General features: G+C 41.7%; 3 protein-coding genes, 1 long non-coding RNA gene and 2 other non-coding genes across 16 annotated transcripts; 4 read left to right on the forward strand and 2 right to left on the reverse strand.

Annotated features, from left to right (window-relative positions):
- Positions 1-54: 54 nt before the first annotated feature.
- Positions 55-16,910, reverse strand: LOC148390704 (sodium-coupled neutral amino acid transporter 3-like). 8 transcript variants are annotated; one of them, XM_088389859.1, is made up of 16 exons: positions 16,795-16,910; positions 10,502-10,724; positions 9,616-9,709; positions 9,416-9,531; positions 7,925-7,998; positions 7,722-7,814; positions 7,533-7,614; positions 6,136-6,218; positions 5,272-5,330; positions 4,812-4,955; positions 4,333-4,412; positions 3,996-4,096; positions 3,243-3,367; positions 2,929-3,073; positions 2,762-2,865; positions 55-2,549 (listed from the first exon to the last, which is right to left on the reverse strand). In XM_088389859.1, exons 2-16 carry the CDS (start codon positions 10,636-10,638, stop codon positions 2,445-2,447), a joined length of 1,542 nt encoding a protein of 513 aa, XP_088245985.1. In that variant the 5' UTR covers positions 10,639-10,724; positions 16,795-16,910; the 3' UTR covers positions 55-2,444. The 8 variants fall into 8 exon arrangements, with proteins under 8 accessions (XP_088245985.1, XP_088245986.1, XP_088245989.1 ...); XM_088389860.1 differs by having other exon boundaries at positions 10,502-10,727; positions 16,795-16,866; XM_088389863.1 differs by having other exon boundaries at positions 10,502-10,686; positions 16,795-16,858.
- trnae-uuc (transfer RNA glutamic acid (anticodon UUC)) lies at positions 5,965-6,036 on the forward strand. Its single transcript has one exon. It is a non-coding gene; the product is annotated as a tRNA-Glu (tRNA).
- On the forward strand, positions 8,556-8,627 carry trnae-uuc (transfer RNA glutamic acid (anticodon UUC)). The gene has a single exon. It is a non-coding gene; the product is annotated as a tRNA-Glu (tRNA).
- Positions 12,268-16,121, forward strand: LOC148390707 (uncharacterized). The gene is made up of 3 exons (XR_015861320.1): positions 12,268-12,626; positions 13,110-13,165; positions 15,125-16,121. It is a non-coding gene; the product is annotated as an uncharacterized LOC148390707 (long non-coding RNA).
- Positions 16,911-18,048: 1,138 nt separating the features above from the next.
- Positions 18,049-25,229, reverse strand: LOC148390708 (RNA-binding protein 5-like). Of its 2 annotated transcripts, none has more exons than XM_088388958.1 (25): positions 24,940-25,229; positions 24,512-24,562; positions 24,237-24,399; positions 24,015-24,161; positions 23,837-23,906; positions 23,305-23,378; positions 22,343-22,426; positions 22,200-22,260; positions 21,977-22,036; positions 21,742-21,902; positions 21,548-21,645; positions 21,352-21,439; positions 21,181-21,234; positions 21,001-21,073; positions 20,822-20,910; positions 20,649-20,748; positions 20,483-20,574; positions 20,165-20,344; positions 19,953-20,096; positions 19,799-19,870; positions 19,538-19,717; positions 19,249-19,323; positions 18,917-19,008; positions 18,640-18,769; positions 18,049-18,515 (listed from the first exon to the last, which is right to left on the reverse strand). In XM_088388958.1, the coding sequence occupies exons 2-25, from the start codon at positions 24,526-24,528 to the stop codon at positions 18,390-18,392; spliced, it is 2,430 nt and encodes an 809-aa protein (XP_088245084.1). In that variant the 5' UTR covers positions 24,529-24,562; positions 24,940-25,229; the 3' UTR covers positions 18,049-18,389. The 2 variants fall into 2 exon arrangements, with proteins under 2 accessions (XP_088245084.1, XP_088245083.1); XM_088388957.1 differs by having other exon boundaries at positions 19,799-19,873; positions 24,940-25,228.
- Positions 25,045-27,605, forward strand: emc3 (ER membrane protein complex subunit 3). Of its 3 annotated transcripts, none has more exons than XM_088388960.1 (9): positions 25,045-25,349; positions 25,442-25,604; positions 25,686-25,743; positions 25,852-25,945; positions 26,088-26,192; positions 26,303-26,384; positions 26,465-26,544; positions 26,613-26,695; positions 26,848-27,605. In XM_088388960.1, exons 2-9 carry the CDS (start codon positions 25,450-25,452, stop codon positions 26,974-26,976), a joined length of 786 nt encoding a protein of 261 aa, XP_088245086.1. In that variant the 5' UTR covers positions 25,045-25,349; positions 25,442-25,449; the 3' UTR covers positions 26,977-27,605. The 3 variants fall into 3 exon arrangements, with proteins under 3 accessions (XP_088245086.1, XP_088245085.1, XP_088245087.1); XM_088388959.1 differs by having other exon boundaries at positions 25,045-25,263; XM_088388961.1 differs by having other exon boundaries at positions 25,045-25,263; positions 25,445-25,604.
- Positions 27,606-27,664: the final 59 nt, after the last annotated feature.

The raw sequence follows: 27,664 nt of genomic DNA on the forward strand, positions 1-27,664 counted from the left end.
AACGTGACACAAATAAGTAACATCATCATCGGAAGTCATCATCATAGACGCAAATCAGGACGTTCATTATCTTTATTGCAACATTGTTTACAGTACGATACTGCCAGCGACATATTCAAATATGGACATACAAGAAAATAGACACCAATTGAAGGACAGGAGGTTTAAAAGCACTTTGAAAATTATTATATATTTTTGTATTGGACCAAAGTTTTTACTGCTATTTACAGTATACAAACTAGATATGCATATCGAATATAAAGGGTCTACATGTATTTACATTTATTTATAAATGCTGGCCAATGTCAATGTTATGAATACTTTTAATTAATACATCACAAAGTGGGTCACTGTGAACTGACAAAGGTTTTAAAGAGGGCTTTTTTTCATCAGGCACCAACACAGATAATCATAGTTAATATTGATATTTTTTGTGGCATTTTCTGTTGTGCATGGATAACCAAAATATTGAATATTTTTCACCCCTATTTTAATGACGAGGAAACAGTGGCTGACCCCAAATGAATCACTCTACACACAAACAAACAAAAACCTCCTAAGCAGACACACAGTAACTAACAAAAGGGAGACGGACAATATTTGCTGTGTAACACAGCACGGACAAATTTGACAATGTGTAAAAAAATGTTAAAATACGTACAAGGTTGACAAGATGACGAATGATTTTGAGCAGCAGAAGTTACCACAGCTGACGTCATAAACACATTTGCACTAGATTAGATTCCAACACATGACTTGTGAATATAAATTTGACACCACTGCATATAGTCACCACAGTTGTGATGTTATAAATATGATAAACTTGCAACGATACAGCCAACTAAATTGCCTTCACCTTACTAAATTGGACAGTAGAGGAACATTAGAAAAGTTCATGTTAATTCAAGTAACATCCATTGACGCTTTGCTACTTTTATGGAATTTACATTAGGTTGATTAATACAGCATATATTGTGTTATACAAAAGGGACACGCCCACACACATCAAACCAGGTCCTTAAGAACGGCTACGAGATGTTGTGCTTTTAGTTGAAGAAAGTGCTGATGCAAAACAGCAACACTGCCAACAGAATAGCATCTTTGTCATTTCCAAGATAGGAGGATATTAAAGTGGAAGTCATGGCTCAGGTGTTTTCCAGGTTTTGGTCATGTGACTTTCGCATCTTATGCCCAATGGCATTTTGATGTTAATACCAATTGCCAGCAGAGGGCAATATATATAAATATATATAGGGCAATATATTGTGAAAATGGCTGAAAACGATCAATTCTTATTCCACCAATACGTTAATCAAAAATAGTTTTTGATATTGCTTAGAATTTTTCCTCCTTGACTTCCACTTTAGTGAAGATGCAACTGTTGCTAGTCACTGCTTAAATGGACCCTGTTGTCTACGTGAAATAATGCGCATTTTTTTTAAAGTCATCAAGGAATAGGAACACTGAGAGGTAACTTTCATGAGGTCTTCAATGTACAAAAACACAAAATGGTGATGCCTTGAGATAAGTGTGATCCAAGTTGTGAATTCAAAACAATCATTTAGCTTTGCCTTCATAAAGTTTCCTTAGCTTAAAGCTAAAAAAAGTAAAACACCATAGATGAGCTAATGAATATTATTTGTGTTGCAATGGATAATTTAAAACCAAACCGTGGCAAAAGTAAATTAATATTATTGCAGATAAAATTGAGATTCACTACAACATGTACTTTGCTTATTAAAAACTCATCATAAAAAAATAATGCTTTCTTTGTGGGCGAGCGGGGGCGGGCCGGGACGTGGCATTTTAATTCATTTCATTTGGGAAAGAAGACAAATTAAACTTGTATCTCAAGGCACCACTTAAGTAGTATTTATTTTAGAACGGAGAGGAGCAAAATTTGAATAGAGAAGAAGCAAACGTGTTTTTTACACAACTGAAAACAGTTTGCGAGAGGAAGGAATGTTGTTGAAAATGTGCTTTGTGTGTGCCACACAACAGCTTGGACGGAAGCTGAAGGTTGCAGATATATTGTAGAAGCATTTCTTCCATTCAGTACAGTTTGGAGGTTTGAAGGAATGTGTGTATTGTCATCTCAGCAGCGCTGGGAATCAGATCACGATAGCATGATGTGCCACAGGCTCATAGTCAGCGCAGTGACAGATGAATGTGGAAAGAAATCTGCTTCCTACATTGTTGCTTATCCATCTTATATACATCTCACCTAACAAGGCACACCCTCTCAACCTTAAAAAAAAATAGAATTCGTTTTTTTTCCGGCTAGTGTTGTGTGGCAGGATGTACAGTACAAAGTTTGTTTTGTGCAGACACAGTGTCATTCCTCCCAAATTCTCTATGGAAGAGCCAAAACCATGAAGAATAGCAAGACATAAACTCACTCAACCAAAAGGAAAGTTAAATTCCTGGACGAGGCTGAAGGCCGTTTAGTGGCCCGTGCTGGCTTTGCTGCTGCCTGAAGTCCAGTCAATAATGATAAAACTCAGACTCATTATCATGAACAGGAAGCCGAGCCCAGCAAAGCAGGCCGCCTATATGAGAGACAGAAAATGATTATTATTTTAAACTTTGAACATACTTCAAATTATAGTGAGACCGAGCAAGGGGAATGAAAACAATTGATCCAAAGCACGAGGTCAAGTCAACACTTTCGAGCAGGACCTCAATGTTCTGCCAGGATATGTAGTGTAAATTTATGATCACAACTGTAACATTATTTGTCTAACTATAGTTCATTCCTCACCAGGATTTTGGGAGTTGAGCGCAGAGGCTCCTCCTCTTTGGGAACAATACGAATGTAGAAGACAGCAGGAAAGATGAAAATAAGACAAGGGGCAGATGTGGCACCTGGAAACACACAAAAAGTTATTCTATGCATGGATTTGAAATTTGGCACTATGGTGTTCATACCTATGATCCCAAAGATGCCCAAGATGTTTGGGGCAAAGATGACCAGCAGGTTAATGAAGGTAAGCAGAGTGAATGCTATGGCGATGTGGCGTGGCCAGTTGAAGGTCTTGTTTGGGAACATCATCTGCTGGATGGCCCTTCGTACCTGATGTCAGGAAGCACAACGGATGGTTAACAAACTTGTTGCTACAGCAAACCACCACTAACCGTACTGGGTGGTGCTTCATGGCATGCTTAAGTGACTTGCTGCCCTCTTGTGGTATTTATACGCAATTACACCTCAATTATGGTTTTCACAATATTTTTTTACTTACGGGAAAGAGCACGATGGGTACTGTGAGTGTGACGGCAATGAGCACAGCGACGCGCACACACAAAATCAGCGAGTCATACGGGTCAATGCGACTGTAGGTGTGAAGCAGCTCGGCTTCTACTTCACCTGCATGATAAAAAATGAATAGAACATAAACATCTTCAAAATTACTCAAAATTTTCAGGTAGGCAAACATTTGGTTGAGACAAAAAATATTGTGTATGCATGAGATGCAAAATTAAATGCCAATTCATGCTCATTTTAATATTGTCGTAGTTATTTAATTTGATGAAAACTGTTGAATGTATGCTAAATTGATTACTGATATATTGTATTACTTAGAGTCACTCAATTAGCAAATGCAAATAAAATTAATAAATACATTTTCCTCAACTCCCTAAAATAGCTAAATTGATGCTGCAAATATCACAAGACTCTTCATAAGGCAAATATTTGCTGTGGCATGTGTCATGAGCATATAAAAAATACTGACAGGCATTATCTTCATTGTGTCCACTAGAGGGCAATGATGTCCTTAGTCTTACTACACGACAGTAATTTTTATTTTATTTTTTGCCTCTGCAGCACTGATTTATGACAATGTTCCAGTCATACAACATTGACGTTAACCCAGACCACCATCTATGTGCCACAATTTATTTTAAGGCACCAGAGTAGAAGTTAATCATCCAAATGGTTGAATATAGCAAAGTGGAGCGAATATTCTGCAGTGGGAGGAGGTAACATTCCTCACCATAGAAGGTCAAGTATCCAAAGAGAGCAGCCAGGAAATACATGACGTACATGACTGCAATGGACATGTTGGCCACATGCTGCATCTTTTTCTTGTTGGGGCTGAAATACAAAAGTATGTGATCTCACACAAATACACAAAACACAACAATAGCGTGTTAGTTTTACCGACATGAACAACATGCTCGGTCATTCACAAAGTGCCAAAAGATAAAAAAAAAAGTGTGAGGGGATCAGCCAAACACAAAGTTGACATTGCAGCTCTCTTGTTTGCCAGGCAGCAGATTATTTTCCCAAAAAAGGAAGCTGGAGCTTTTTTTCCCATCATAAGCACATACTTGCGTAGCTCTGTGTAGATGGGCAGCACCTCAGGGTGGCACACAAAGGCAAACGCCAGGATGGGGATGGTGTAGGCAGTCTGAAAATGAACCCCAGAAGGTCACCATAGATACAGCGGCGCCATCTCGGACGTCTTAATCACCGGTTTTGTGCTTTAATGGCCGTTACTGGGCAAAACACTTGACAGAGCTAATTGTTTCCCGTGATTAACTCCCCTGAGTTACAATACCTTGAATGGCAGCTTCTAAGCACCGGGGCTGTGCTTTGGCTAACCTGCTTTGCTAGCAATTTGCTAACTGTTTGCTAACAATGCGCAAACTGTTTGCAAACAGTTATATTTGAATTTCTGTCTATCATGACCAGCTTGATAAATGCCTCAGGTAGGGTGTGACAGAGTGCTTCAAGCCAAGCGTGACCATGCTTGGACTGTGATCTGTCACAGGCAGCATGCTGGAGATAACAAAAGCCTAAACCTTACTTGGGAATTGAGGTTGGCCATTTTGGGAATGCAAGCAGGGTCGTCCGCTCCACCGGGATCTGTGATGTTCAGGAGGCCGCCGGCAGTGCCGTTGATGGTAAAGTCCACAAATGGGCAGGGGATATTGAACTTCTTGTAAATAACCTGCGGAGGTGCAAAACACACTTGCATGAACGCTAAAGATGCAGTTAGTATATTGAGTATACCACGTGGCCCAAAAGGAAGAGGAGGGGAGCGAACGAGAGCGCAATGCATGGATTACAGCTCGCACAGCCAAAAGTAGGTCAGTAAAAGTCAGACAATCAGCATAGCCTGGAACAGCAGCACGCAAAGACAATACAAAAGCTGGTGGTGAGATGAAATTGCCAAGCTTATTACAAGCTGATCACAGTCTATCAGCATATCATTATGACTATGTTGGTGTTTATCCTTAAGGCACCAAATGTCCGACTCGACGTACCGCGATGAGGAAGAACACCATGCAGCTCAAGGAGAAGCCACTGGTGTATCCCAAATAGCCTGGGGAAAAAAAACAGTTTGTTAGCCTTACTATATGTATAAAAAATGGAGTGACACCACCATCAAAGTTGAGCGCCACAACATTTGTACAGTTTCTGACTAGTGTCATTGAATGTAGACTTGAGAAGTTCCACTGAAAATATATATTCCCTCGCCACCTGACAGTGGAGAGACTCTAATATTAGATTCTCTAATGATTTCATGGTAGTAGAAGCTCATTATTGACTAACTGCACCACTTTGCACTCCATTATAGTCAGACACTTTGCCTTTGTACATACATGAATAAAGTGGTACTTTGGTATTTTCATAGAAAGGGGCGTTTGCGCCATACTGGGAGTGAACACAGCCAATTTGTTTTCCTAATGGAAGCGGCAGGTTTCATTCAGTTTAAATTTGGCACAAGAGAGTCACAGTCTTTGACATTGTGGAAGCTGAAATAGACTCACTGGAGTCCATGCAGAGGATCGAAATTATATGGAACTGTCACGAGACTTTCACAGTTGGATGATGTAAAGTTGGCCGAGGCAGATCAGTGTTGTGAAGTGTGTGCCTGACTGGTTTCAGGAAGCATTAGCCTAGAATGTAGCACATAAACAGTACCACTCGTCTAATCCAATTGTGAAATGTATGTGTCCCATATGGTCTAGCGGTTAGGATCCCTGGTTTTCACCCAGGTGGCCCGGGTTCAACTCCCGGTATGGGAAGGTTTTACTGCGACCTCAAAATTTACATATCTCACCTTCTTAGTATATACTAATAAAGTTTAGGTTACCTAACAATCTATTAGCATTTCATTTACTCACCAAGTTGCTTCATAAGCGCCAGTGGCAAAATCACAGCGATGGATACAATGATCACAAGGTAGTTGCCGTTCATGTACCATTCACTGCAGGGAGGCAGGAAAACAAACGTCTGGTTACAAACACATACATGGAAAAATTATGACAATAATTAAGATGGTACTAACTGAATTCTTAATACAGATAAACACTATTACGTGTGAATGTATGAAACAGGATTTTGACTCAAGGGGAGAAGTTTTGCAAAGCATGACCGTGACACAATTTGCCACGCTACTGCCAAAACAAAGCTATTTTTAGTCACGGCAATTCACTTTGTCTCTCGTATCAAGTGGGGAAATTGCATGGATGCGCACCCCCTCTTTGTAGCCTGTCTAGCACTCACACACAATGTAAAAAAAAAATGTAGAGGCTCATCTAGCCTGTTGTCATCATGCCCTCTGGCCATCTGGTCCAGAGATTCAATCTTTCCCTGATTACCACACACACACACACACGACCCTTCCGCCTTGTATAAAGGCACAGATGTATAAAAAAAAACATCTGCCAATCAACATGCCGAGCAGTTTACCAGCTACGCGTAGACACACACAATGTTGATTGGTCTGGAAAAAATAGACAAACATTGTTCGTAAGAGGTTTTAACTAGAACTGTCCAGACATATTTATATTCGGCTTACAAAGGACAACCCAAATTTTGGGGTAGAAAATCAGTTCCACCAATTTCCAAATGTCAATTAACCCACTGGGATGTCTCCTGAGAAACTCCTTACTTGTCTTTTCACTCCAGTTCTAGTTAAACTAGACGTATATAGACGTCAATGGCAGTGAACGAGTTAAGGGGTCTGAGTGAAAGTGGGGTAAGAGTGAAGGGGTGAAGGGGTAACATCACACCCCAACTCCCAAGGAAGTGAGCATTGTTTGTCCTCGCGGCCACCTGCATATAGCAAGAGATATCCTATGGTTTTACATTTGCACTCGCGGAGAGTAATTGTGTTTTTGTGAGACTTTCCCGGTTGTGCCATGCTGCTCTTCTCCTTCGGGGGTACTATCACAGCTGTTCACACGCCAGCTGCGCCGCATGTTCTACTGGCATGACAGTGAGAAGACTCCGGATGTTAACCCGACACAGTAAGTCACCGCACTGGCGCCATTAGGTATTTTCTGTCATTGCGAATTCAACCAGAAAATGATGCTGTTGTTATCCAAAATGCTGCCATCGTGACTGTGGGATTTTTGTGCACATGCGTTGAAGTGTACCACATTAGTGGCAGGTGTAAATGAAAAGAAATGAGAATTTATTGCTTCCCACCTGATATATGCAGGTCGCTGTAGGTGCTGTTTATCCTTGTGACTAAAAATGGGAATTAATGATTTGATGTCATGGATCGATGACTCACCCTGCTGGTTTATCCACTTTAAGGAAGGCTTGAATGACCAGCGGAAACTCATACTTGACTATGTAAAGATAACTGGACATTGCTGGGAAAGGGAAAAAAACACAAGATTTCACATGAAGAGGATTGATTCGTAAAAGACAGTTTTGCATTTTGCACGAGGAGAGACAAATTTGAATCACGCATGCTCACCTCCAATGTTTTGGAGCGTGATGGCGATACCTGCTGCCATCTTCCCCGGGGTGCCGAAAGCTCTGTAGCCAAGCTGCTCATAAGCACGAATACCTTAAAGTGGAAGTAAAAAAAAAAAATCAATATATTCTCTGTGGCATCATATTTTGATGAATATTGCGCTTGTGGAATATTATTAAAGAAGAAATTTTAAAGTTACATACCGACAATACCAGAAGACTTGAGCAGTAAATGAATGGAATATGATGAAAGGACGGCCACTGCTGTTAGGAGAACCCTGAAAAAAAAAAAAAACGCAGCATGAATGAATGATTTCCAGCAAAAATAGCTTTTCATTCTTTAACCAAACCAAAATAGAACTTGCAAGTCATACATTTATTTCTTTACTTCGCACTGCACTTAGTAAGCATGTAGTGTAGGTTATTTCTACAGCTGTGCTGTAGAAACACGCTGGCGAGTCCCCGTGGATCGCCTCTATCTTAGATTGTTGCTGCAGCTGATCAAGTGTGCTGCCCTTTACCCTCTGACGCACTAAGCAACCACACAGCAGATGGACTCTTTGATAAGAAATGACGCAATGTTCTGATTGACGGATTGAGGGAGAATCCAGAGTCAACAATAATCTCCATCCTACGCTGTTCTGTCTCCACCCGCGAAAATTGTCTTTACTAATGTATCTTGAACCAGTTTCAAAATGTCGAACAGTGAGCCCAAAAGTAAAAAGCGGCACATCTTTTTTTTTTCATGTATCCAAGCCCGGCCTGGTTCTTCGCTGATCCGAGCACTTTATATTTATAGAAACCGCATGAGATTTTCCATTCAAAAGAGTATGAGTCCCATATGGTCTAGCGGTTAGGATCCCTGGTTTTCACCCAGGTGGCCCGGGTTCAACTCCCGGTATGGGAAGCTTTTTTAATCCACTACCTAGTAAAATGATTGTGTGAATTGCATTCTGCCTATGGTAGTTTGTCTTTCTAATAGATTCAGATAGGATATGCTCCAGGAACAGCATTAGTGGCAGAAGACGGACGGATATTCACCACCCAAATTCCTTCTTAAGCAAACTCGCAATGACGCTCAGACAATTAACAGTTTGTTATTTCAGCGTGGGTCAATGTGGAAGAATGCCGGGCCGCTTTGAGGTGGAGGAGTTTAGTCAGTGGAGTGGCAGTGGGAGGACAGATCTGCTGACAATCATACAAAGTGACACACTCGGGTCACTGTTGCCCTGCTCACAGCTTTCCACCACACTGCATTCCGAGCTTGGCCTGAGCTACTGATGTGCTGAAACCTTGGAAGCAGTCAATGTTTGTTTGTTTGCTTAGTTGACTCAAGCTGAACGGTTCCTAGTTAAAACTGTATTTTCTAAATGACCTGAACTATGTAGTCAACTGTAGTCACAATAGAGCATAAATTTCTGAGCACAATTTTCTTCTATCCATCGTTGTTATTCATGTGAATGAGGCAATGCCCAAGAATTCAAGCCCATGCCAGCAGCATAAAAGTCAGCATAAAATGTGAACCACAGGCCAAAAGTCAAAAAAACACACCGGGTTCAGCCAGTTCAAAAAGTGAAAAACTTGAGACCACACAAGTCAGCTCAATATAAGAAGCTTTGTGTAACACGAGGTTAAAATCCTCAAGATATGACTGCCTTGGAAAACATCACAAAATTTATTACATAATAAACTTACAAAAAGAGAACGACTCCTGTGTTGGCCATTGCGTATGCCAGTCCGAGGATTCCGCTGCCCATGATTGCATTGCCCAAGTTGAAGACGGACATCCCGAATGATGTTTTCCCCTCAAACTATCACCAAAATAGAAATGAAGACTAGGTTACTACTTCAGAGCATGTCTTATACATTTCACATTGAGAGTCACATGACCTTACATCGGTAAACCGTGTTGTTTTGCTGCTGTCGCCGGCTGATGCAATCTCTTGTCCTTCTACCTGATTGGCTTCTGTATTCTCAGTTCTGTTTGGGCTTCAGTGGAGAAGAAAAAAATACAAACTATGAGATGTTAGATGAAGAAAAACTGGTTGTTCAGTCAATGTCCTCATTAGAATCACTCATCAAGTCAAGCCAAGTCAAGTCAAGTCAAGCCAAGTCAAGTCAAGTCAAGTCAAGTCAAGTCAAGTCAAGTCAAGTCAAGTCAAGTCAAGTCAAGTTTATTTATATAGCCCTAAATCACAAGCAAGTTTCAAAGGGCTCATCATGAAAACAGAACAAAATATATATTTGTCAAACAGTACAGTTAAATTATCAAACGTAAGTCCACCACAACTGATACTGCCCCTGCAGTACAGTAACATTCTGGGCACTGTTTCCCTATAAGCATTGTCGAGAGGACATCCATCAGCCAACGAGTGCGCAATTAGAAGATGATGCTGGCTCATAATACAATAACAATATGATGACAGGATTGTTTATGAGAAAAGGAGGGACAGCCATTACATGCTGGAAAATGACTGCCGGACAACAGGGACGATATAATTGAGCTTTTAGCTCAGGCAATTATACAGCACTAACTGTTTTTTAATCGGGAAGAAGTCGCTGTCTTACTTGAAGCCACTTACGTTACATTCACTGTTTGGAGGATCGTGCCCTAAACCCTGCAGTTATGGGACGGTTACTATAGTAACTAGCCTGTTGGGATGATGACATCACTACCAGTGAACCCACATTATCTGGACTGTGATGAATGTTTGATTCTACAAATCGGGCAAATATTCATTCAAAGTCTTCCGTCGCTAATTTCACTGTTTATATACTCACGTTGGGCCATCATCCACAGGTGAGGTAGCGGGCGATGCAGTGGTCTCATCGACCGCATCGTGACCTTTCCCATTAGGAATGGCATTCATCTCAGCGGGGGCCGTCTCCGCGCTCTCTGCAGGCTTATCTTCACTCATGGCTTCTTTGCTGCCTTTGGTTACGCAAGGGGCTTCAGGTGTGGCCTCCTGCTAGCAGAATATGCGGCTTACTTTTGACTAGAGATCTGCTGATGGGAAAAGATGAACATTATTAATCATCAAGTTAAAAATATAATATATGATAATTGTGAAATTAAACGGCGTCAGATGTTATACATATATGTTTTGGTTTCATAAAATAGGATTATGGTAAAAATAGCAAAGAAACTGTTTACTTACACAATCTATTTCAATTAGAGCTGCTAACTTAAAAAGAACAATAACCTTGTGGTCTAAATAAAAGTACATCAATTATAAATCAGATTACAAGAAGAATGCAAGCTCTGTGGCTTTATCACACCGTATCACGTTATTACGCTATGGCTGACAGAAATTAAGCCGATTTTTTTTTTCCTCCTAAACTGCAGTCTTTGTGACTTATACAGGGTAAATGCACAATTAAATATTAACATGACATTCATACAAACAATTACATTCCCCGACAAATTATTATCAAAAACCGTTGGTCTCTTCTGCCAATGAAAATGTCCAACAGGGCAGAGTTAATAGAAAACGATTAAACTCAGTTTTAAAAGCAATTTGTCAAATAGAGTCGAATGATTTCTAATTTCATTGGGGGGTCAACAAAAACCGTGAATACAATATGAGATGACAGGTAGCCAGAAATGAAGGTTTGATGGAAAAAAAGATTACAAAGCAGCACAGCTCAGTCTTGATTGCACAGTGTGACCCAATATCTGAAAAAAAATAGTGTGTGAGGTATTGAGTAGATGTTCTGACAAATTCCAAGCATAATTGACATATCAACTGACAGATGGAGGCTCAGCGGAAGGAGGGACTTGAATTTAAGTGTGACACACTTGGCTATTTCCTGGGAGTCATGCAGTGCTTTCTTAGATGACCTGCTGGCTCAGAAAGGCGCCCGTGACATGGTTCTCCTGGACGGTGCTGACCAAAAGCCCCCCTCCCCGCCACCCCTCCAGCTGGCTGGTACTGAAAGGTCCTTTTTGCTGTGTTGCAAAAGCACCTCTGAAGGCTTGAGGGGAGATCACGCTGGGTGCCACACACACACAAATGACACGCAGATAAAAAGAGGGAAACCAGCTCGGACCAGCTACCAACCGGTTTCAGCCGTCTTACACGTCTCCCTCGGTCCCCTTGTTTATTGAGGAGCGTTCGACATAGCAACAATGTAGAAGGGTTTTCTGTCGCACCATTCCTGGCAACCACTCAGCGGTCTTTGCTAACCCCCCTCCGGGGTTTCTTCCGCTCCAGCAGCCTTCCCTCTAATGTAGCTTTTTGTAATATTAGCACGTCAAGCACAGCGAGAGGTGAATACACCTAGACGTCATCCGTCATTCCCGTGTCTCGGTGAGCACGTTGCCGTGAGCTTGGCCAGGCCTCTCCGTGTCTGCGCCTAAGCCCGGGCAACGTGGTCGGGCAAGCAAAGCACAGTGCACAATGGCGCATGTTGTGCCGTTTCCTGGGAACAGGTTGGGTAACAGTGGTACTATTGTGCCAGGGCATCATTATACTGCCGGGGCCCCCTTGGCTGTAGTTTGTTGGACCACTTGAGAGGATGACAAAAAAAAAAAAAAAACTCGAATTGAAAAGATGCCACCTTGGATTCATAAAATGCCACAGTCTTTTATTCGTGTGCAGCTGTGGTAGAAGTGCTGACGGCAGCGATGGCCTCTCTCTCACATTGGACAAATCGCTGCACAGAACGGAGCTGCCACTCACAGGGTGCACAAATCTCAAGGAGAGTAAGGGGAAGCCATTCGAGGACAATGGACGATAGGCTGTCCGGCGACAGGAGTGCCACCTCAATGGCCTCAAGCAGCACGGCTTCAAACAGCAGAGCTGATTGGTGAGAGTCATCGCTCCTGCAATCAAGGCAGCAGAGGCTTTGTAATTCTATCACTAAACAAAACCTGACTACTCCGTTGGAATGAGTGGCATGCAGAGTAAGTAGTGAATCAAGTGACCCAATAACAAAAGCAAAACAAAACTGCAATTATTGTGATAATTAAGAGCGAGAGATTTTTATTATAATTATTGGAAGGGTTCAAATTCATTCTTTTGTTGAAATCGCTGGTGTGTGTTCTGGTGCTATGATGTCATGCTATTTGAGGAGCTCATGCAGCTATCAGCATCCCGTGTGGATACCTGTGGTGGAAACACTAAACACATTAGGGTGTGGTGTACTGAACCGAAATGTATCGCTTGATGGAACATGATTATAGTCAAGATAATTAGAGCTACGTAATGACGCCACGCTATAGCTTTTGACCGAGGAAAATAAAGGCACACTGAACACAGTGGTGCCTTCAAGAATTTTATTCCATGACTGCCCTTGTAATGACACCATTCAATTGAATGTAAAGAATTAAATCGTTTTTGCATTACAATTTAATGCCTCAATTCAACTCATTGTGTTGTCTCAACAGGTATCACCGACTTGGCCACTAGGGGCAGTATAATAAAGGCATACAGAGCTATATGGGTAAGAATCGCTCTTACTTTTAGTGACACTGTAACTTGAAATAATATTTTTCATGCCACCTGACAAACCTCTGCTTACTTTGCAGTTAGTTGTCGCCATACAGCGCTTATATCTTAAGTTCGCAAGTAAAAACAACAACAACAAAAATCTGTAGAATGGAAAACCTCATAAATTGGTTCCCGAGATATAATATCCTAATCCTAAAAATATACTAAAGAATATGAGAGAAGTCACTTCTTTGCAGTTCTACTGCGTGTACACGATTCAAATCACTCCTGCAGCAAATTTGAAATTTAAAAATGTGCACATCTGCAGAAACTTGTTACCAAGATAATTAATTCCTTCCTTCTCTCGCTCGGGTATTTTTCCTATCTCTCTGGTGTTTTTCTTTTCCTAATGCGTCTTAGAGCTCTGCAGAACACAGACTGACAGCATGACGCTAAACCTTTGTCAACTGTCGGATTTTGCCGCACTAGGAGACCCAGAATATAACCGTTGAACAACGTTCCTAAAAACAGGAACTGGAAGGCAAAAAAGTTGTAATAATTCATTGAAACACATCTGATAATCCAGGGTTGTTTTATCAAATGACACATTGTGGTGGTTTTTGTTTGAGTAGTAAAAAAGGCTATGTTTATTTGAGACCTCCTCCAAATCAGCACATCAATCTGAGCCTTGATTTGGCCTGCTCTGACGCAAGCCTTTGTCCTGGGAGACGTCAGCTCCGGAGCAGTTTTGTTGATTGTTATTCCTAAAGTGATACCTGAACAGACTGACTGTGCACTGTGATTCATCCTCCGTCATTCATATGCATGCGGGCGTTTGTTTTTCTCCTCAGAGAGAGATCAAATGTGTAACTTGGTACTGTAAGTCACAAATGCGTTCAACTTGATGACGTTCTCACCAGATTTTATTTAATTTTGCTTAATTGGGTCTCGTGGATTATTGGAAAATTTAATTCAATAAAATGCATCATCGACGGTCAATGATTTGTAAATTCAAAAGATGGGGGAGGAAATACTACAAATATGGCTCACTTAAATTTCAAATTCCTCACCCGCCCTTCCCGCTTATGATCAGAAAGAGATTTTCAGAAGATTAAGAGATTATAAAATGGTCACCATTTTACTGATGGGCAGCTAATAGATCTATCAGGGGAATATTTTATTGCAAATCAAAAAGCTGGTCTGCATGATGGGATTCGGAAGCATCTCGAGGGATGTTAGGATGAACCCGCTCAGGCTGTTCCATACATCCTTGTTTGGGTTTAAAAATAGCTCCAGAGGAGTGAATAACCTCGCTCTCGCCTCTAACCCAACGACATGTCACAGCGTTGAAGTGCTGCTGCATGAGCTGATGAACATGGTTGCTGCCTGAAATGAAAGTAGTAAACACACTGTGGCATACGTACATTTTGAAGATTGTTGCCTTGGTATTTATTGTCTGTGCCTATTTGTTGATGATGTTCAGCAACACGCCATGTGGAGGTTTAGCTCAGAGGTTGCTTTGAGGGTAACTAAATCAGAGATTCAAATCCCGAGTACTGACATCCAATTTTCTGGTCCAATTGGAATGTGTTTTTCATTTCGGCAGAATTTTCTGAATCTTTGATAAGATATTATTGTTTTCTGTTTATTTTCAATTTATGATTATTACTATAAATGTGCAAACAATAAAAAGCTATCTTAATTAGCCATAGCTTCTTCCACTGTGAATTGTCTTTAAGTTAAGTTAAATTCTGAGCGTAACAAAATAACAACAGAACAAAAACAACACAAAAGCCACAAAATATTTTTTTCAGCAGGTGTACTTTTGGCGGTATGCCTTGAGCTTGCTCAAATATAAAACATGTGCCTCGGATCAATAAAGGTTGAAAAACAATGCCGTAGAATACATGACTTCTACTTCTCCTAAGAGCCACCAAACAACAAAAAGACTTTGTTCTCCCGACCACCCCAGATCGTCATCCGAGTGAGGTTCGTTTTGCTCTGTGGAGACAAAGGCGGCATGTCCAGTCGGCGAATACAAAGGGGACCAGTGACACAACAGCAGAGGAAAGCGATCGGAACAATAAGAAAGCTTGAAACCTGCCAACTGTTGTATAATACCATAGCTTTCCCCGCTCAGTCATATGCCCCCAAAAACAAAGTGCCACCCTCTGTTGGCATCTTTCCTCCGTCATTGCACGGGATGCAAGCAGAAGAAAGGGCGCATGGTGGGGGCAAATGGATTCATCCAGCTGGAAGTACAACTTGGCACAATGTTACACTGCTGATTGCCACATGGAAGTCACAAAGACTGATGAGGAGTCACTCTACTGTTATTTGCTGGACAGAATGGTTATGCGTGTTTGATGACGCTAAGTCTAATAAATGTGAAAACAATTTAGCAGAACGACACAACATTTTGTTAACCGGTTGGGTCCAAATTATGGCACGCTTGATACCAGCTGATGGGAAATACTGCATTCCCGAAAATGAACCAGTCGTGAGCTCGGGCTCAGCTTGTCACCTCCAGTAGCCACCTGTTGCCCTCAAGCCCTTCATCTGACTCATCATACACGAGTAGAGGACTTTGTCTGCTGCAGGTGCACCGAGCCACCCACAACAGTGCTGTCAACCACTGTATAAGATTCTATGACCTTGCAGTAAAAACAAATACACATCTACTTCACTATTAGGCACAAAAGAGCTTTCTTGGTGAAGGGAAATATACAGATAAATTCAAATTGTCTGTTTTAAAGCATCAAATTGCATAATCTGTGCAAGTTTTAAAGATCAAATATGTAATCATCTATTTTTAATTAGTGTGACAGTAAATATCAACTGGGAGTGGAATTAAATAGTCTGAGACTATTTTTTTGATTGTTGAGTTGAGTCACTCGGGTCAAATTTTTGCTTGTCATTTGTATCTCAAGGGACAACTGTATATTTTTAGGGACGTTTATGTTTTATGGTGTGACAAGATTTTTCTCCAAGTAAAACCTTGGCTCAATCAAGGCTGAATAAAGCTACAATAATACAATCATAATTACAATCATTCTTGATGGAGTCACCCTTCAGGCTAAATTTGCTGAAACAAGAAATCAAGAAAATGCCTTTAACAATGTGTCGCCATGACATGAACATCACTACTGTACATTCAGATATTTTTTTTAAAGAAAATGTACATTCTTCCAATGTCACGTGGACGTTTTCATTTTGAATAGTTAAAAGAAATTCATCGACAGCCTTACCGAAGAAGTCAAAGTGTCGTCCAACTCTGGAATAGCTCCGCGCGAGATGGAGCGCTCATTCGCGTGTCTTCCTGCCTGCTTTCAGCTCAGTCCGTCACCGTCCCCCTCTGCGAGAATGTCATGCGTTTTGCCTCCCTTTTAGATCTATTGTGGCCGCTAATCTCCTCCGAGGTGGAACGTGAAGAGGTTTTTTTTTTGTTTAGGTCCGCCTATCGCACGCACGGCGTCGACTCCAATCAAAGATGATTGTTGGGAATGTTGATGGAGCGACCCCCCCACCCCTCCACCCCCACCTGCGTGTTCTTTCCTCTTCTAATCGTTAGGCGAATGACATACTGTTTGATTAATTATGTGTGGGCGGAAAGGTCAAAGCATTAAAAAAACATACACTCACCCTTTTGCCGTGATGATAAATTGTGTTTGGGAATTTATCGCGGTGGATTTACCGCCTGTTTGCTCGCGCATGCGCAGTGAGATGATGGAGCCGTGAATGAGCGCGTGTACGTCACAGGCATATCTCTCTCTTTTTTTTTTAGTATTTTACACCTCTCCTCCAGCAGCGTCCAAAAATATAACTCACGTGGACCAGCCGGACGAACCTGTCCAATTGCAATGTCTTTACGTCACTTGATACGCAATCAAGAACGTATACGGAGGATGGATGTCATATGCACACATCCTATGTGTGGGTGTGTGGACTCAATTTCTAGGTCATCTGCACACGTTGCTCGAAGGGGATTATTTTTTTTATTCCTTATCCTCTCTCAGCTCACTAAGGAAGACATGCACCTACAGAATACCCCGCCCCCTAAGTCATAAGACCGAAATTGAAGATCCACGTGAATTTATGTTCTGCACATTCATCATGTGGCAGAGACAAGCCATTTGTCACCATGGTCCAGGGCAACAAGTGAAGCGCCACGCTGTGGTTATGTAATTTTCCCCAGACACGGCAAACATGGCGTTCCATGAATGTCTATATGCCTTAGGTAGGAGCATGAATCATCTTGTTGGGTTTTCCCTCAACTGTGAAATCAAAAACATTGAATTGGGTCATTTGACCCATCTAGGACCTAATAGTTTCGTCCAGGTCTTTGTAATATTATGAGAAAATTTTTATTCAACTAGTAAACAACATTTGTGAGTTATATGAGTAAACATGATTTATAACAAAAAGAAAGATTATTTTATATACAAGCATTTTATGATATACATTTTTACAATTGTAATGATTCAAAGATGCAGCAATGCAGTTATTTATACTGCTCAATTAACCATCAGAAAAAAAAAATATTACTAATGAGGATTTATCTTTTTGTCTCTAAAACAATAAGGATTTTTTACTTTATTCTAAGTACTAACTTGTCTCTGGGATGAAAAGTCAACTAGTCCTCCCCCTTTATTTTTGATCTACTTCTTCCATTTGGGACATGATGTACATTAATAAGTATCCCGTGCGCATGACAAGCGTAAACGCTGGACTGTATTACGCAAAAGGGGCTTAGTCAACTGGCATAGATTCGGCTAAGCTGAGAACTGTGGTGCCATGCTAAAAAACTGAGCAGGCATTCACAAGACTCGCTTTTGAGACATACAATTAGGTGAAGGCTCAGTTTGTGCTGAAGTATTAATCAAAAATAGAATATGATAGTGAGCAAAAAGATATTTTTTTTTAATTATCACATTGCTAAGGCATCTTACAGTTTTCTTTACAAACCCATGTACTGTACATGTTTGTGCAACTAAAATGGTCATGTGGAAAGACTAAATCAGATAAGTATAAAATGCCATTCACAAATGAGAATTTCGCTGTACATTGTCACCAATTATCGATTACTGTTCAGCGATGATGGATGTGCATGACAGTGTGTGAATGACCGTCCATCTGAACAATCCAGGGCACAATTCGCCTCTCAGCTGGAGCAACCATGAACGTAAACCGATAAGAATTAATTTCCTAAAAATAAGTTGGGGTTGAGGTTGTATTTGTCAGTCCATGTCAGTGAAGCGCGCAAACATGGCTTTGCGGACGGCATCCTTGTAGTTGCCCGACGGCGGCACTTCCAAGCTGCTTCCTTTAATTCCCAAGCCGGTGCCCTTGGTCCTTAAGGAAGCCTACGAGCAGACACAAAGACGATCATTCGAGGAGACGCGGTGCACACGCCCCTCAGGTAAGCGCACTAATTGCTTTGTGAGGGAAAGGGAAGATGCGGAGAACATCTGTGCAGAAAACACTCACTGAGATAGGAACAGTGATGCCTTGCTGGTGGCGGCCCAAGCCTTTGCCTTCCTGCCAGCCCATCGCCTGGAGCATCTTGTTTCCGATGTTGTCGCTCGTCAAGCCATCCTTGGTGGGCTGCTCGTAGTGTCTGTTGGACAATTTGCGTAACAAAGAGCATCTAAAATTCATCATTTATTTATTTTTATTTTTTTACAACTTAAATGTCCATCCATCCATTTTCTGTTTTTACATACACTAGACAAGTTGTAATTTTCCTGGTTGCAATATTACTTACACAGTTGGGGCGGCCCGTTTGAAGACTTTCTTAGGAGGATCCGGAACACCGTACTTCTCTCTCCTCTCTGCAGCCCGGTCTCGGTATTTCAGCTGACAATGACAACAGAAGTTTATTCGCTGATCACTTTCCACAATACAACTTACACCTTGTAGAATTGAAGCACTTCGTTAGGATCCATTTGAAACTTTTTTTGGTATGAGTTCATACATCTGCACACGAGATTTGCATGAGAATATTTTTTGTTTTCAACAAATGGTTTGAATATGGAGTTTCAGTGCATCATAAATACTTAATATTACTAATGATAAAAAAAATAAAAATAATAATACCTCAGCCTCTTTCCTCTCCAGGTCCTCCAGCTCGGCTTCAGAGAGCTGGGACCGTCTGTGGATTTCCAGGTTTTGCTAAAATAAAAGACATTAAAGATATTAACTCAAAAATATATTTACATTGCATCAAACCTGCGCAGTATTGTCTTATGAATCTCATGATGACATTGCCATTATACATTTAAAGTTCATTTTCCATCTGGTGCCGCAGCGTTGCGCCTGGAACAGATGGTGATGCTCGGAATATTCATGACAACTTGTGGATCACCCGCTGCTCCTCCGTCCTCACCTTATGAAGGTCAGAGAGTTGCTGGTGACGCAGCAGAGCCTCCTTTGTGGGGAACTGCCGGCGGCACAGGAGGCAAACCAACTTGGCCCAATCGGTTATTTTGCCGCTGTCGTCTGCTTTGGAATCCGAGCCGCCCTCGTCGGGTTCGCTGACCTTGTCGTTAGCGACGACTGGAGCGATCTGCAGTGAGGGAGAAAAATGAACAAAAGTTCATGTCTTTGTGCATCAAGTGGGTCAAAGGGAGCAGGGGAGCAAGCAAACCTTAGCTGGCGGCTCCTGCTCTGTCAGCTTGACCTGTTGAGTCAGAAGGGGCGGCATCTCAAAAGCTCCTGTCTGCTGAGAGGAAGAAAGTACTGTTAAGATCTATTTGGAATACTAATTCTGATTTGACATGTGGCTTTTGGGATGCTACTACCTTCTTCTCAAAAATGGTGAAACAAGCATCAGCGGCGTCTTTCTTCTCTTCATCCCTTTGCGCCCCCACAGCTTGAACATTGGTTTTAAAACTTTCCTTTTGCTTATTTAACGTCTTTGCCCAACGCTCCATGTCCTTAGCGATCTGGAATTTGACAATTCAAGAATTATTTGATTGATCCTAAGGGGAAATATGTCCCGTGAAGTCTATACCTGCTGTGCCGACTTGCTTTTGGGCTTTTCTTTCTTCTCTTTGGGCTCCTTGTTGCTGGTGCTGCTAGCTGAAGAGGAAGCGGTGGTGCTCGTTGCGTCCGACGCAGGCGGCGCAGGAACATAGGCCTGTTTCTCGTTGTCCCAGTAGACGTACTGCTGCGTTTCAGGGTTGTAATAGTACTAATGCACACAAGAAGCATAATAGGACTGATTTATTTTCCTCCCTTCGCCAATCCGGGGATGTGAAAATATAGTTATGTAGTCTTAGAAGCTTGAATGTATTAAGATCTATCATCCTGGATGACACTGTGTGCACACCTGACTGTTGGGGTCGTAGTAGAGGCCGGTGATTGGATCGTAGTAGTAACCAGAAGACTCGTCATACTGGTATGTGGACGTGTCTGGGGCAGCTGCAAGCGAGACATAAAAAGATGTATTTATGCAAGCAAAACCCAAACTGACAACTTTTTCCTTTTTATCTTACTAGTTCCAGCGTTGCGGACGGCAATGTTGGCTGCTGCTGGGACCAATGATGGGGCACCAAAATTTGAAGCCAGTTGGGTTGCATCGAGCTGCCCTGCCAACTGATGTGACGGAGAGCATGAGTATTAAGCAGACGAGAGCAGAATGTAAATAACTAATTGGTACTCGTCTTACGTGGAGGGCAGCCTGGTTGATGATGACGGGTTGGAAAACTTGAGGCAAGATTACACCTGCAGGGAGCATATTCTTTATCCCTGGAGCAGCTAAAGACAAATGGCAAAAGTGCACTTAGCAATCACATCTTTTTATAGAGAATAAATATATATATATATATATATATATATTATGATTACCTCCCAGTATTCCATCACCAGTGACAGGAGGCAAACCTTGAGCTTGCTGCTGCCATACTTGAAAATTCTGTCCCTATATAAGCAATTGAGGAAAATGTAAAATGACTTTAAAATGATGAACTGTTTTGATCAACCTGTTTTAGTCTTTGAAAGGTTTTAATTTAGTTGTGGGCTAAATACCTGTGGTTGATGTGCATAGTTCTCATCTGTGGTGGTACTTGAACCTTGTTTTAACTTAAGTTGGGGGGAAAAAAAAAAAGCACAACATAACCAGATCAGACAAGGTAGGATTGGTGCATGCATTTATAAAGTAATACGCAAAACATCAGTGTTTGTTTTGAGCCGGAGTACCTGGCTGGCTGACCACTGGGCTGCAGCTATGGCTGTGCTGGCAACTGAAAGTGCGCTGTTTCGGATCGCATCTGCCTGCGCTGACTCTCTGATAAAGGAAAGATGATCATGTCAAATGAAAAGAACTTTTCTACAATTTTCTAGTTTATTAATATGCATTTGTATGTATCGTCAAATAGTGTGTGTGTTCCCTCACTTCTTTGCACTCTTGGCGTAATCCACGGCAATTATTTTACCATCTATCTTCAAAGGTGGTTGGAGGCTCTGGAGAATGGTGAGCAGCTGCGAAGCTTCCTATGTGAAGGAAAAAAAAAGAGGTGCTAACCTGCTAAAACATTCAGCATGGTGCCAAATGTTTTGGTCTGTAACATAATGACTAAGCTTACGCACCAAGGGAGAGGAGAGCTGAACAAAGCTGAAGCCTCGATTAAGGCCCGTCTGCTTGTCTTTGATTAAGCGGATGTTGGACGGAGACAAGTTGGCGAAGGGAGCCAAAGCCTTCAAAATCTCATCAATAGTGCACGCAGGGGGAAGGTTCCTCAGAATTATTGCTGTGAACAGAATAAGCAGTCAGGAAATCATGCACAAGGTGAATGGATGACATGTAAGGAAAAATGTCACTCACTGTCTCCACTGTATTCCCAAGGCTGCTGCGACTCCGCGTTCAAACCAGTAGCTGCATCTTCTACGTGGACGAATGACAATTAGTCAGTAATCACAAACACGGCATGGCAATTTAATATGCTGGAATCAAATTCTGTTGATTTTTCAAGCGGAGACGGTTTGATCCCGAGTCAAATTCTGAGTTTAGAAGAAAATTAATTTACTTGGGTGTTCTCTCAACTTACCAGTTTTAGTCGCACCGCACCGGAAACACTTCAGTCTCTTCCGGAAATTGTAAAGACCGCACTGTAGCGAGACAAAGTCATCATTTAACCCATTTTCCATAAATGACAACCTGGAATTAAAGTGTGCTTTAAAAGACACTCACAGTGCTGCAAAGCCAGTTGTCAAACCTCTGCTTCCTGTTGCTGTAGTTCACCGCGATGTTTCTCTCGTGAATCACCAGCTTGTACTGCGGAGTGAAGAGATGTGTGTTATTTCCGATTTCCGCGTGTTGACGCCGTGGAGTCAGGTGAGGCACCTGCCTCCGACTCTCCACGCGAGTGAGCGCGGTGGGGAGAGGAAAGAGCGGCTGGCCTAACGCTCGCTGTTTAAGCAGAGTGCCACCGGGAGGAAGGGAGCAGACATTAGCCTCCTTTACACAGAAACCCCGCAAAATATCCGAGACGTAACAGAAAACTCCATCCTCAGTGAAGTGGGTTATTAACTTGGGGTGCTTTCATACAGCAACACAGCATTCCATAATCAGATAAATAAATTTCTGCACTGGCGTCTTACAATACTTTCACCACAACAGTGGCAGGAGAAGTGTCAGGTGTTAACACCTTTACACCTCCTTCACACAAGGTGGAAAATTTTTCACTCAGCTTTGTTCTCCCATTCTGTATCAGCACTGTTCTAGTAAGCAGCGAGACAGGGGGAAAAAAAACGACTGTGTAAAAGGGGCTATAGAGAGAGACGAGAGAGGCGAGAGAAAAGTGTGTGTGCGATTTTTTTTTTCTTTTAACAGCTTGTGTTTGGGGCCGGAGTGCTACCAGCTCGCTCTTCTCTCACCAGACGAGACTGAGCTGGAGCAGAATATGTGCTTTTCTTTGACAAATATGTGCAGAGCATAATAGTGAATAATTCCCAATAGCATAAGAACTGTGTACGCTAAATTGAAAAACAATAAACTGAGGATTTGAATCATTTTGGATGAAAAGGTTGCGGGAAAGCGCGTGATATCGCTAACATCTTCTGGTACGAGCGTCATGAAATGGTAATCGTCATCATGGTATCGGGGCACTAATCGCCAAGAGTCAGTCTAAACTTGGTGATTGTTGAGGCAACCTGATTGGTCTCCATCCACTTGGTAGAATCTTGCAAGTGATAAAAGTCCACGAAGGCGAAACCTCGGCTTATACCTAGAGACAGCATTCAAATATAGACGGGAGGCGTGTTAGTGAGAAGGCTATGGTGCAATGGTCAACTCACAATGGGTGTGTCCAATTCAAGGTTGAGATTGGGGTTGGGGGGGTGCTATGGTCATTTCTTTACATGAAACAGTTACCGTAAGTTCCATTTCCAGGTTCATCGTAATAATGATACTTTACCATCAATGGTACACTTCTGTGTTGGTATCACAATAAGAAATGGCAAAACATATATGTGGGATTTTGACATTGCACACGATTATGGTTGAATTCTTAAGTTTGGTCAGAACTCACTTTCGAGAAATTCGACTTTGGAGGTTCCAAGGCATGTCTATATGTCTATAACTTCATACTTGGTTGCATCAGCACAGACAATTCAAAGAGAGATTCAAAAGGAAGCGTGCAAGACAAGAATGTGGGACACTCTAACAAGCACACACATCACCTACCAGTCCGTTTCTTCATCAAGCGGACATCCACCGGTTGCGGACCCGGCAGCTTCTCCAAGGCTGAGCGGATCTGCAACATGGCAACAAATAGCCAAGACAAACGGTTGTTAGTTACGCTTTGCAGAAAAGTAGCAAGCCAGCGTTTCCATACAATAGCATAAGTGACACTTGAACATACATCTTCCTCGGTGACATTAAGAGGAAGCCCCCTGAGCATAATCGTCTTGTTTTCCTCTTCTTCCTCCTCTTCTCTATAATCTTGGTCTGCATAGTTTCCGTCGTATTCATCATCTGATCTGTCACTGTTGTGGCGTTTTCGACCCCTCTGCGGCAAAAAGAAACATCATGTAGAGGCAAGAAAAGGAAATCACACAAGTGTCTATAATTATGCTTCGCTCACCTCACGATTGTCTCTACAGTCGTCAAAATGATCTTTGGCTCTGTCATCTGCCCCCTGGCGCTTATGATCCCTTTCAGCATCACGACTATGCCTGTCACGATAATGTGAATCATCTCGCGGATCATCTGAGCCATATCTTCCGCTGCGTTCTCCCCGACTGGGCCTGAAATAAAACCAGAGCAACGGAGAGTCTTGCCACTGTTGCAATTCTGCAAAGACTATACATAAAGTAGAATGCATATTGTGGTACTATTATAGGAAATAAAGTAATTTACCTTTTATCAGCTCCCATGCTCTATTGGACAGCAAATTGTTTGACCAATAAACTGTGTGGAGAAAAAATACATTCAAAAATTGTGGGTTTCATAACCCGTTCGTAACCACAACACGTTGTAATGTCGGTTATCATAGTAAATTGAGGACCACCTGATATCCTAAAACATTATTATTTTTATTTAATTATAATTCAAAAAATTAATCAATAGAGAAGAAACGCTCCAAAGAGTTGAAGCAGCGCATTGATCATGCGAACACGATTCATTTTAACAGCGTTAGCATTGTGAAACATTTCTGATAGGGCATGCTAGCGCGTTACTAGCCGGAGATCGACAGTCCTGCGTTCTTAAGCATAACACCGTTTAAGAAATAGCGCTATAAGCTTAATTAAACATGATAAATACATGTAAAAGAAACCCTCACGTACCATCGACTGAGGAACCTTTTTGCCTGCACGGTGATTGTTCTTCGATTTTACTTCCGGGGTGAAGGCAAAAATCTCTTCTACTTCACAAAAATGCAGACTACGCGCTCGCTGCCGCCATCTACAGATCAGGAGGATATACTGCAGTTTTGAATTCTTTTCGCTCCTAACACAACGCAATGGCATATAGCGTCTATCCAAGCTATGACATGTTTTAAACCACTAATTCGACTGCTTCAGAGGTTCTGAATTCCTGGAAAAACGTCAATCGTGCTGTGCGCCGCGTCAAAAAAGCAATCGTGTCCGCTCACCAGAACGGAATAAAAGGTAGGCGGTTGGCTAATGTTAGCACACGTTAGCATCATATGTCATTTCCTGGGCAGGTTGCTAGCTAAATGCACCAGTCATCACCGGTACGTGTTTAATAACTAAGGAGAACCGCAATTGAATCGTGTGATCACTTTGATGGATAAATGACGTCCACGTTCTCTTTGCTGGCCGTTAGCAGGCTGAATGGCTGAGCCAGAGCTCCTGCTGGACTCCAACATCCGACTGTGGGTGGTTTTGCCCATTGTCTTCATCACCTTCCTCGTCGGGGTCATCCGTCATTATGTGTCCATTCTTCTTCAAAGTGACAAGAAGTTGACTTTGGAGCAGGTGTCCGACAGGTAAGACATTTTGAGGGTGGCAAACTTTTGCTGTTTATTGCAATACAATACCAGACAAATAGTATGTGATGTTCATTCCAGCCAGGTCCTCATTCGGAGCAGAATCCTCAGAGAAAATGGAAAATACATTCCCAAACAAGTATGTATTTTGCTCAGGTTACACAAGTACGTGTGTGTGGGGGGGTACGATTTGTATTCTAATGGTTGTGTCTGTCCTACTATATCATCTTTCCCACCTTTTTGTTAGTCCTTTTTAATGAGAAAGTTCTACTTCAATAATCAAGAAGATGGATTCTTCAAGAAAACAAAAAGAAAGGTTGTTCCGCCCTCGCCAATGACTGGTAATTAAAAAAAACACCAACACTTTGCTTGTCAGTAGCCATTATGCGTTCATGCTACTTATGTTAACATCATCTTGGTAAAATTAATTTGTGTATGTAGTTGATTATATTGTGTTGTCCTGCTTCTTATTCAATCTGGCAGATCCCAGCATGCTAACAGACATGATGAAAGGAAACGTTACCAACGTGCTTCCCATGATCCTGATCGGAGGCTGGATCAACTGGACCTTTTCGGGATTTGTAACCAGTAAGGATTTTTAAATTGGACATTGTTTGACATTCTCACAAATGAGTGTGTGCTTACTTCCCAACGAGACTTTGTTTACAGTGGGGGTTCTCTGTCCTTTATTCACACAGCTAAGGTCCCCTTCCCTCTAACGCTGCGCTTCAAGCCCATGCTGCAGCAAGGAATAGAGCTGCTCTCACTAGATGCTTCCTGGTAAGGTTGATCAGATATCCACAGTTTATTTTCTGGGCATCGTCATTTATTGTGCATGTGTGTGTGTTTTCAATAATTAGGGTGAGCTCAGCATCGTGGTATTTCCTGAATGTGTTTGGACTGCGAAGCATGTACTCATTAATCCTTGGCCAGGATAATGGTAAGGTATCAACTTAAGTGTTGAACAAAATTCTTGGTGTATAATGAATTTTTGAACTTTCCTCCCAGGTGCAGACCAGTCAAGGATAATGCAGGAGCAGATGAGCGGGGCTGCCATGGCCATGCCTGCAGACACAAATAAAGCTTTCAAGGTAAGTTGTTTTTGAAGCGCCAAGAAAATAATCCAATTATCCAATCGAAAATAAATATGAGGTAATGATCTCAACATAAATCTTTGGAACTGATGTGACGCAAGCTGATGTCACACATGTTGCTTTCATGGGACATTTGTCTTTTATTCCAGGCGGAGTGGGAGGCCCTGGAACTGACGGACCATCAGTGGGCACTGGAGAGTGTGGAGGAGGATCTCATGAGTATGGAGCTGGACTTTGACGGCATGTTTAGCAAGGAGCTGCCCACTGGTATTTTCTGAGGATCTGAAATGCAGGGATTACTGAAAAATATTGAGATTGAGCAAATCCCTCCCTGTTATGCAATGTTTACATTCCTTTTTGTTGGGGTCCTTTTTCTTCAAGTTGTACTAACTAGTGGCTGAAAATGTCTGGGAGGAAACAAGTCATGTTTTTGTATTATAATTAGCTTGCAAATTACACTACTCACAAAGGTTAGGCATATCTAGCTCTCTGGACATTTTCATTCAAAAGTCGAGAGAAAGAAAAGTTGAGTTCACTTGTAGAATTTATTGTGGGTTTTCGAAACACATGCCTATCTTTTGATGAGTAGTGTATGTCATAGTGAAACCTGATAGGTAAAATAATGTGAAAAACATAATATTTCATTGTATTTCATGTGTAGCTTGTTACTATTTTCATCTGCGCCATCAGGTGCAAAATAGAACTTTAATATCGGAATGGTGTTTAATTTAACAATGAAACCACTCCTTTGTTAGACTGTACGAACTGACTACTAATTGGCACAAGAGCCAGTATGTGTGTCAGATGGAATTTTTTTGAGGGTGTGTTGTTTTGGTGTCAAATGTTTCTTTTTATTTTAACCCTCCTGTGTTTGTTTTGTACAGTAAAACCCATTTTGACTAAATAACTGGTTTCATTTGTTGCAATAAGATGTGGTTAGTGACAAAGGTCTGTTACTGAATAATA

This window comes from Syngnathus floridae, chromosome 11 (genome assembly GCF_059516105.1).
Source record: "Syngnathus floridae isolate MCC-2025c chromosome 11, RoL_Sflo_1.0, whole genome shotgun sequence".
NCBI lineage: Eukaryota > Metazoa > Chordata > Actinopteri > Syngnathiformes > Syngnathidae > Syngnathus > Syngnathus floridae.